Source organism: Nematolebias whitei, chromosome 8 (genome assembly GCF_014905685.2).
Source record: "Nematolebias whitei isolate Nwh7 chromosome 8, NemWhi1, whole genome shotgun sequence".
NCBI lineage: Eukaryota > Metazoa > Chordata > Actinopteri > Cyprinodontiformes > Rivulidae > Nematolebias > Nematolebias whitei.
This window is the reverse complement of record NC_056505.1, coordinates 32,277,003-32,287,346: the sequence shown is the minus strand read 5'-3', so window position 1 is coordinate 32,287,346 and position 10,344 is coordinate 32,277,003. Positions and strand designations below refer to the sequence as shown.

At 43.3% G+C, this 10,344-nt stretch overlaps 1 protein-coding gene across 1 annotated transcript in view; it reads right to left on the bottom strand.

Annotated features, from left to right (window-relative positions):
• The window catches only part of lrrc75ba (leucine rich repeat containing 75Ba), a 16,442-nt gene extending 7,292 nt beyond the window's left edge, over positions 1-9,150 (bottom strand). Inside the window, exons 1-3 of the mRNA XM_037680589.1 lie at positions 8,602-9,150; positions 4,942-5,070; positions 1,984-2,096 (exon numbers count right to left, since the gene is read on the bottom strand). Of these exons, the coding sequence (XP_037536517.1) occupies positions 1,984-2,096; positions 4,942-5,070; positions 8,602-8,886 (527 nt within the window). The 5' untranslated portion in view covers positions 8,887-9,150. The remainder of the gene's footprint in view (positions 1-1,983; positions 2,097-4,941; positions 5,071-8,601) is intronic.
• Positions 9,151-10,344: the final 1,194 nt, after the last annotated feature.

Here is a 10,344-nt window from a genome sequence, read left to right as displayed (position 1 = left end):
CCGCGCAGCACGGTGGCGCAACTGGTAGAGCTGCTGCCTCTCAGCGAGCAGGTCCCTGGTTCAAACCCCGGTCCGGGGGCCTTTCTGGGTGGAGTTTGCATGTTCTCTCCGTGCATGCGTGGGTTTTCTCCGGGTGCTCCGGTTTCCTCCCACAGACCAAAAACATGCATGTTAGGCTGATTGGTAACTCTAAATTGTCCCTAGGTGTGAGTGAGAGAGTGAATGGTTGTTTGTCTCTATGTGGCCCTGTGATGGACTTGCGACCCGTCCAGGGTGTACCCCGCCCCTCGCACAGTGATTGCTGGACATGGGCACCAGCGACCCCCGTGACCCAAAATGGAATAAACGGGTAAAGAAAATGGATGGATGGATGTATAGGCCGCACTTGTGTATAAGCTGCAGGTGCTTTTCTGAACAGTGCCGGTAATAAGGTTGTTTAAAAACAATAATAAAGTAGCCTTCTAGGAAGTCATTGATTGCTATCTTCATCATCCTCCAGCACAGGATTTTTAAAAAACTGCTCTTCTGTCAGCATCCACTGGCAGACTGGAACTGTAATGGTCAGTGGTCCCCCGCTGACCCTAATCTGCTCACACTTCTGCCCCTCATGCCATTGTTTCTGTTTCCCTACTGTGTTTTGCTTATCACCCATCTGTCATTGCTCACGTCTGCTCCTGTCAGTCAACAGTTCACCACACCCCCTCAGCCTAAGCACAGCAATCAGCCTTCATTCCATGCACCTGTTCAGCTCTCCATTTAAGCTCCATGCTCACTCTCCACCGGGGCTGAATTATTCTGTCAGGATTGGGTTTTTGGATTCTTAATAAGCCAGACACAGGAGTGCAAAAACAAGAACAGTTTTTATTAATTAGGCTGCTGGTAGCTGGAGTCAGGGTCCAAGGCAGGAGTCCAATCTTAACAGACAGAGAGGGAAAGCGAGGCAGTTCAGGGTTGTGGTCCAAAGGGGTCAAACAAAAAGGTCAGAGGTCCAAGAATTTAACCAAAAAGGGTGATCCATGAATCATGGTCGTAGAGGAAGAGGAGGTCATTACAGTGATCAGAAGGACAGAGCAGAACCAGATGAGGAGCAGGCAAAAGGATAAATCCACAAGACAAGGCGTGAGGTCAAAAATCCAAATACAGGGCATGAACATCAAGCATGAACAAGATGGCTGGATATCAGGGACCATGGGAGGTATACCCAGTATATACCCAGTATCTGTAGTGTGCTTTCCTGTTGCACAATAGATGGTCAAATAAACTGTTTCTTTAACTTTGCTTGCTGCACAGAGATGGCGCAGCCGCAGAGCAGCCGATTTTAAACCCAAAGGTACTGGGATTGAATCCCAGTCATTCCAACATCCATCTGAGGGTGAATGTGTTAAACACTGCATGGGAACATACAATGAAGACAACACAAAGCACTTACTAATTATATTATTATCTGAAGTGAATAAAATGTTAAATTTTGATGTAGAAAATACGTCTATATTGACCGTCCAGTGGACGTCGGAAAAAGACGTCTGTCGTAACAGTCTGCACCTGGGAGGGACCCAAATTAGACGTGCAAAAACCACTTAAAAAAGACGTCATTTAGACGTCTCCTTGCTCAGTGGGAAGTACGCAAAGGCGAGTGGTAACACAGGTGATGCTGTGCATTCCTGATTTTGGTGCACATGCATACCTGCGTAAGAGTTATGTGCACCCCAGGACAAGTTGACAAAACTCACTCAGATTTTCTTTTTCTCCTGTTAGACAGATGGAGAAACTTGTTGCCAGTTTGTCGAGAGGAAAAAAAGCCAGTAGCATTTAAAAGCAGATAGTCCTGACAGCTGTGGCTCATGATGCTGCTGTCAGGTCAGCTCGGTCCTGTTTCCATGTCAGCCCAAGGATGAAAAATCTTCGCTGCTCAACATGGAGTCGAGCGCTGCGCTCTGTTGTGCATATTTATTACAGACAGGATGTCTGGACAGTGGAGCTTACCAGGCCTGGGATTTCCGTCTGGACATGCTCTGCCTCAGCCACTTTGAGTGCGGGGTCAGGTGGTAGATCAGCTGCCTGCAGATCTTATCTGAAGACTTTATTATGTCTGCGTCCTGTTAGGAGGAGAGCAGAAAGAGTTGAGGATGAATCACAGATAACCAGAGAGAGGATATACTGTAAAGAAGCACTTTTATCACCCGCCAACACCACAGGCAGATGGCAACATGTTTTTGTACACGTGTTTGTCTACTGTTAGCAAAATATTTCTTGAATCGCTGAATGTATTTAAAGAAAATTCAAAAAGTAATTTTTGGCTTTACATCTAAAATTGACTACCTTTCAAACTAAACAACCTTAGCCCTTACTAAAATGGTTACATCTCAGTGACTTTTAGAGACACGGAGCTAAAATTTGGTGTGGTAGTAGCTGAGAGTTATTTATAAAACATACTTTAAGCACTAACAGATTCTGTGAGCTAATGCAATATTGCATGTGATTGTGCGTGTTGTTACTTTCAAGATTTGAAAAAAGGTCCATGTTATTTATCACTGAATGAAAGGTGGTGCAGGAAGAGCTTTCCTTTAAGGAATGCAACGCCTTTAACCAGACAAAGATTCTCTGAACGTGTACAAAATAAATACTAACGTAAATAAATAATAAAATAAAACATATTTGCAGTTCATCACACGGAGCCATTGATATTTGAAATGATAGTAAATTTCCTTAATTTCCTAAGACTTGCCAGGCTGTGATATCATTCTCACAAACAGAAAAATGTATTTTATTATTCTTAAAGCCTTGAGCCAGAGCTGAACAAAACTCAATTTAGCTGCCTCACTGGAGCCAGAAAATCTAATCACATGCAGAGTGCACTGGGGTGGGGGGCGGGCGGGGGGCAGTGGTGAAGCACAAAGGAGAGGCCAGCTTCAACACAGCCAGAAGGACATTTAGTGAAAATAATGGTGACTGCTGCTTATATCAAAACAGTTCAAGATTCACCTTTTGTGACTAAGAAATAAAAGATAAACCATTCAGCCAGTTTACCAAAACAAGTTTAGATCTTATGTGGAAAATGATTTATTGAGGCTTTTGTTCATTGTAAGATTTTAGCTTATAAAACATTCAGCAAACTGCATCAACTGTAGTATTAAAGGGTTTATTAGCAGCTACTTTTGATTCTAAACCCCAAACATATTAAATGTATTTAACATCTGTCTGCAGAAAGCATCCTCATATTAGGATATATCTCAAAGGAAATGTTGATGTTTTATTACCTGGAGGTGAAAGCTGAATGTTTGACAATGTTTATGTCCCTCTCTGCATTATATCTCATGAAACACTGAACACATTTTAATGAAACTCTCAAAATGTCATCTATTTATGTACATTTACAACAGATTAACATTTAGAGTCTGAATTATCTAAAATGGCAGCCACAATCAACTGGCCTTAAAAAAATAGCTACAAATCATTTTTACAGACATTAAGCTAAAATTTAGGTTGCACAAAGATCTTTGTTTAAAATTTAGTCATACAGTAGTCCCTTGTTTATCGCGGGGGATCTATACTCTGAAGACCTGCAATAAGTGAAAAACTGCGAAGTAGGAATAGTAGTACAAGTAGTAGTTTATTTTAGTATATATATATACTGTATATAAAGGGCTTTTAAACACTTCCTACACTCTTGCAATATTATAAACAATGTTTCTAAACTCTAAATGCTCTAAAAGATCACAGAATGTCATGATCTCTGCTCTCACTGCGCTCTCGGCCACGCCCACTTCTCCGCTGCAGAACAGAGATCGACAGAGGAGGATGGAGGATGGAGGAGAAGCTGCAGGAGAAAGTTTCTCCTACAGTGTGGGCTGCACACAGGTGCAGCAGGTGCCAAATAATTTAAAATAATTCATTTTAAATAAAAATTCCATGCCGATCGTGTGGCTCGTCCATTTTTCAGCCAATTGTATGTCATGTCCAATCTTATTTTGAAAAACCGCGATAGAGCGAGTTCGCGAAAAAAGAACCACGAAGTCGCGAGGGACTACTGAACACTTTTTGGAGTCAACTCTGTCTGTTATTGAAATATCTCATGAATAACTTGACAACAATTAGTGAAACTTTCAGAAATTAATCAGTGGCTATACATTTATAACTCACTATCATTTGTAGTTAACCAAATACAAGATGACTGTCATTGAAAAAAGGAGATTCCCAAATAGACCAAGGTGTAGTTCATCAGATTTATTTCCTAAGCTTTGGAGAGCAGTCCAACATTCACAGAACATGCATTTACAAGATCACACTCTGTGTGAAACCCTGACCTGCTCTAACTTCCCGAACCGGACAAGTCAGTTTTATAGAATAACCTCCAGTCCAGGCCTCAGCTCCTCCCCTCCATGTCCGAGCCGTCATCGAAAGGTCCGCTTGCAGACAGGAAGGAGTGGATCTGAGTCAAGGACTCTGCTTGAAGGCACGTCACCACATCACATCAACTCTATCGTAACAATATCATATCAATCAACCCTTGAGGATATCAACAACCAGTGCCTGCTGCTCCTCACTGACTGGTCACAGTAAGAGTGATTACATGGGACCGTTAATATCACACACATCACAAACATGAGCAAAGGACATTGCCGAATGTTCCCGCAGGAGAGTGATTGATCATGATGAGTGCAAATAATACACATTACACTGACAATGACAACTACAGCAAACACAAAAAAAGTCTACCACTTACTTGAATTTTACAAGTTATGAGTCCGTTATCAAAGTTTTACCCAAAATAGATACACATAAGTTTAAAACTCTGGCATACAAGGCATCAAGTGATGTGATTGCACAAAGGGTCAGGCATTTAATTTGTAGAAAGTTTTGTTTGTGGGACGCAGAAAGAACGCCCTGATGTTTGTGCGCACTTGGACGTGTCAGGATGACTGGATGGAGGGAAGTACTGACCTTCTTAGGACACTGCATCTCTCGGGCCAAGCTGAGCAGCAGCTCGTGGGAGATCGGATCCACCAGGTTGAGGAAGGCAGCATTTTTGTACAAGATGTCGTTCAGTGAGGTGCCCTCCAAACCCATATCCTACCAAAGCACAGCAGAGGAATCAGAAACACAGAAAAACGTGACACTGGGACAAAAAGAGCTCTTTTACCAGTCTTAGATGAAAAAATACGCTTCAAGGACAGAAATAGGTTTGTTCTATCGAGGGCATTGTGACTCCAAACGGAGAGATAAAAAGAGGGTTTTGCTTTAAATATTCATTAAAAGAGACAAGACTCTTTCATCCACAGTGGACAGTTAGATCTAAAGGGAGTCACTGGGAACGCTTGGCATATATATTCACTCACTTATGGCACACAGAGCACAAACTGGGAGCAAATCTTCACAGGCAATGTTGCAAAAAGCTTTAATTTATTGAACTGCATGTTATCTGTATTGTATATCCATCTCTATGAAGGTAATAATAAACATATTAGACTTTTGCTTTGAAATGTTTAAGTAAATCTGTGCAGCGTTCATGAAGAAGTCAGAAATACTGATTGTTTTAACTTCTTGTTGTGGCACTTTACTCTTAAATGTAAAATATCTAAACAGAGCTGCAGTAAAAAAAACAAAAAACAATGTAAAACAACAAGATGTCAGTTTTTTTCAGTCCGCTGAGACGAGCAGCAGTCAGCGGTGCAGCTGTGCGCACCCAACTGGACAGTTTGCCCTCATCAACATGTCCGCCCTCAAGGTCCTAATGAGGCAAAACGACAAGCGCCTGTGCAGCCCGCGCAACTTTAATAAGAAAAGGACGCCTTTGAGACGTACAGCATGCACACCTGCACAAAAGCATCACATTCATTTCCTCTCCGACACATTCAGCACAGATCGTAAGAGACAGCCTGAGTGGGAGGCTGGCAGCTCCATGTTACCGGCTCGCCTTTTTAACGAACGCAACGGTAAACACTGAGCAGAGGCGAAGCAGCTTCTGTCTCTCTGAGCAGCAAGGTATAAAAATACACCCCCCCTACCCCCAATCTGTCTGCGTACAGACACAATCAATTGTCATTTGCAAGCGTGACATGAAGGAACAAATCCATTCCTCACATCTGCAGGAGACCTCAGATCTTTTTTATTTATTTATCTGAAGCAGAGCTCTCCGTCACAGAATTACTTCTGCAGCAAACACCTTTTAAATTCAAACGGCAGGATCTGTGTGACAACTATGTAACGCAAGGAAGTCATAAGAAAAGTAGAGGAACTGAGCTCATGCTCCCAAGGGACATATGTGCCGTGCAGCCTGACCTTGCAGTTTATCCTTTTGTTTTGATTAAGAACGTTCCACTTTCTCCTGCGTCGAATCAGAGTAATTAACGAAGGACTGGGCAGCAGCCGAAGGACAGAGGAGAGCCCTGTGGGCAAGAAAACAATGAGATCCTGGAGGACCGTGTTTTATCTCACATGCACTTATTCGCTTTGTTTTATTGTGCTTCCCAGACTTTTCAGCTTTCGACCTACAATCGAAGAGTTGAAGAGGCTTGTGAGCCCATTTCAATTTGAAGTAAAGAAACGTCACAAACGAGCCATTTAACAATCAGCCTCATCAACTTTGATATTATTTTTATTCAGTTTAGAACGGGTCTGCAACCTTAGCGATAAAAAGAGACATTTTTGCCACTTTGCTTACTAATTATGATGTCCGGAGCCGCAAAACCTGCTGCAACTGTGCACTGGGGGTGGTATTATAAAATGAAAAATGTTTAACTATTATTATTATTACATTTTAATACAAAAGAAACGATTAGATTCATGTAAAGAATTAATTTTTAAAAAATAATTTCTAACAATTTGATAAAAATTAAAACACTGAACTCTGCAGGTTGATGTGAGTTCTCTTAATTGTTGAAGAATTAAGTTTCCTACTTAAAGCATAAAGTTAAAGACAGTTTAAATTAGGCTAGTTTGTACATTTTTAATGAAAATAAATACTTTTGTTTACGTTGACATTGTTTTTTGTGTTTTATTCTTAGTGTTATAAAAGTTACCCACCATATTCCTTCTCAGCAGCTTGTCTTAAAGATATTCCAAAACATTTCTGGTGGTTTTGAGAGAAAGATCACGCTGTGAAGTTGACTTAAAAGATGCTAACAAACTACTAGCATGATGTTTTATGCCTTGTATTTATACTATTCTTCACATATTTGAAAATAATAGGAAATCTGCTCAAACTAGTCGTTTTCATTGTTGGCAATAATTTAAATAAAATTCAGTTTTATTTTAGTTTTGGGCAAAGCCTGAAAGAGCCGCTGCAGAGGGACCAAAGAGCCACATGTGGCCCCAGAGCCGCAGGTTGCAGACCCCTGGTTTAGAATATCGTGGCCGCGATAGCTCAGTGGTCAGTGCTGCCGTCTCATAATCCTGAAGCTGGAGATTCGCGCTCAAGTAGTGTCAGGAAAACATCTGCCGAACGTTTTGTACGAGTTCGCTGACTCTGATGATCCCTGCAGAAGGAGCAGATGAATTAAAACAACATTCATTTATGATTATTGTTTTCATCTCTTTGTAACAGTTGCTTGCCAAATTTAAACTTCTTGTGCAACCTGCTAGTGCTCAGACGTGTTGGGGTTCAGGCTCAGCTACTACTACACCACGTTTTAGCAAAACAACATGCAAAATTGACCTTTTTGTGATTTTAAGGTCAGTTAACCAAGACAGCCATCTTAAATTTGATTAGTCTCAAAATGCCAATCAGCTGTAGATGCACATCTGCTGATTACTTTCTGCAAGTTTCATTAAAGTCTGTCCACTGATTCATGAGATATTTTGCTAACAGACACAGGCACATGGGCATTGTCACTTTGCCCTGTCTAAAACAACAGTGTGTAGCACTGCCAGCACAAATGATTCCTCCTCGTAGTAAGAGTAGACGTCAGGAGAGTTACGTTTTTCATCAGAGGAAACTGAACCGCAGGGATTAAACTGTTGCTGCAGTAAAGACCGACATTAACAACAGAGAGAGTGAGATAAAGAGGTCATGCCAGCGTAATGGGAGCATTAGAAGAGCCCGAGGACAGGTAGGATCCAGGCTGCAGACGAGAAACAACAACAACAACAACAGATGCAGAGTGGGTGAGGAGGGGGGAGCTGGAGGTCTGGAAGCGGCCACATCCCATCCCATCTGGAGACAACAAAATCAGGGGTAATGCAGTGACTCACAGCGTGGAGTTTGACCCCTTCCTCATTTGGAGGCAAACAAATCTATCCTTTCAGATCTCCTGTCAACAGAAAGCACGTTTACCCACAATGCACTGTGAGTGAGTCACATGCTGCACAAGTACACAGCTCTGAGAGAGTGGCCTACTTTCTGTACACACAAATGCTCCGGGAGGAAGTGGAGCAGGAGGCCACACGTGCTCAAGGGTCACCTAGAGATAGAGATGGATCAGGGGTCAAAGGTCAGAGGACAGAGACCTGCAGGGTCAACGGACAAGGAGCACACTCAAAGAGTTCATCATCTGTTGCTCTGGAAAAGGTTGCATTCACGCGCATCAGGAGCTTTAAAACAACAAACAGATGATAAATGTCTCTGACTTGAAGCCCCCCCCCCCTCCCCCCATCCCCCCTCACCTTCCTCAGTAATTTGAGCACGTCCGTCGCCTGCTCCATCCTGCGCTCGCGCAGCAGCTTCTGGATCTCCTTGATCCACGCGACCCGCCTCACGTACGGGCTGTGGTTGGTCCTGCGCAGCATCCCCGGCAGTTTGTCTGATTTCAGCATCAGCGCAAACAGAAAGTCCCCCCCGCCCCGGCCGCCCCCCCGCTCACTCTGTCCGGCGCCGTCCAGGAGCCTGCGTCTCTTCCTGGAGAAATCCTCATTGTCCAGGCTGCCCTGCCTGCTCAGTCTGGACCCCATGGCGGCGAGCTGCGCGTGCACAGGAGCAGAACTACAGAGAGGACGGAGCCATGAGCAGCCCCGCTTGTTTTTCTGCAGAGGAGATGTTGGGAAACAGGAGTGTGTCCGTCGGTCCGCTGCAAGCACACGCACACGCACAGCCTCACGCCCAGACGGTGAAACCAGCCTCCACCGAATCACGCATCTGGCACGGTTCTGCTTCTGGGATGCTTCGTCCTCGTCCGTCTCTGCTGTTTACGCTGCGATTTAGTTTTTTCTTTTTTCTTCTGCAACGTGGAGCGTCTGACCAATCACAGCATCTGCTGCCAGCTGAGCGTGCCCCCTCCCCCACATCTCACCCTCCCTGGCATGAAAATCCCCTCTGAGCCGCTCCACGGCAGATTAAAATAATTAACATTGTCAGTGTTAAGTTGTATTATCCCATGCGATCAAAACACAGCAGGCCTTGTCCAAGATTCAGCTGACCCTTGAAGACTCTGCAAGAAATGAAATCCAACATGAAGGTTCTTCTGATCTAAACGGGCACTTTGAAAAAGATGGTTTTCCAGAAGTAATTTTGAAATGTGTGCACTCAGTGTAAACAAAGCATGGTTGAATTTATTAAAAGCCACGTGGAAGCTCCAGACACATGACTGGTTCTGCGTGGCTGAACAAATATGATAAAACCGGACAAGTAAGGTGTTTAGGTGGAAATATAAAACAGAATCTGGTGCTAAACACAAAAAAGAAAGAAAAAGATCAAGTGAGACAACTGTCTGGTATAACAGGGATCTGACAGGACAGTGGAGCACCATTAAGACAAAGCTCTACATTCAAGCACGAGTAGCTTTTGTGAAATTTCTTCTAGACTGGGATGTTAGATTGAATGACAACCTCAGCTGGAGCAACAACACCACCAGCCTGATCAAGAAAGATCATCAGAGACTCTACTTCCTCAGGCGGCTGAGACGAGCTGGTCTGGGAAGCTCAGTCCTCACCTCCTTCTACAGGTTTGCAGTGGAGAGCATCTTGTGCTCCAGCATCAACATGTGGCATGGAGGCTGCACAGCTGCAGAAAGAAAAGCTTTGCAGAGAGTGGTGAAGGCTGCACAGAAGATGTTGGAGTCAGTCTCCCCACAATTACACCTCCAGATGCAGGAAGAGAGCCACCTGAATCATGAAGGACCCCACTCAAAGTCAGAGAGATTTATTTGTCATTCACATCTCATGTGATATCCAAGAAAGTTCAATCTGGTCCTCTGGACATTCAAAAAAACAAAAAACAAAACAACGACTGAGTCGAGACTGAGGAAGTCTCTTGGATGAGAGACGAAACGTTTCTACATTTTATTTTTTTGCTTTGTTTTGTTTTTTGTTTTTTTGAATGTCCAGAGGACCAGATTGAACTTTCTTGGATTTTTCTACCTGGATTATTGAGCATGCATCAGGATATCTCATGTGATACATATGGTGGAACGA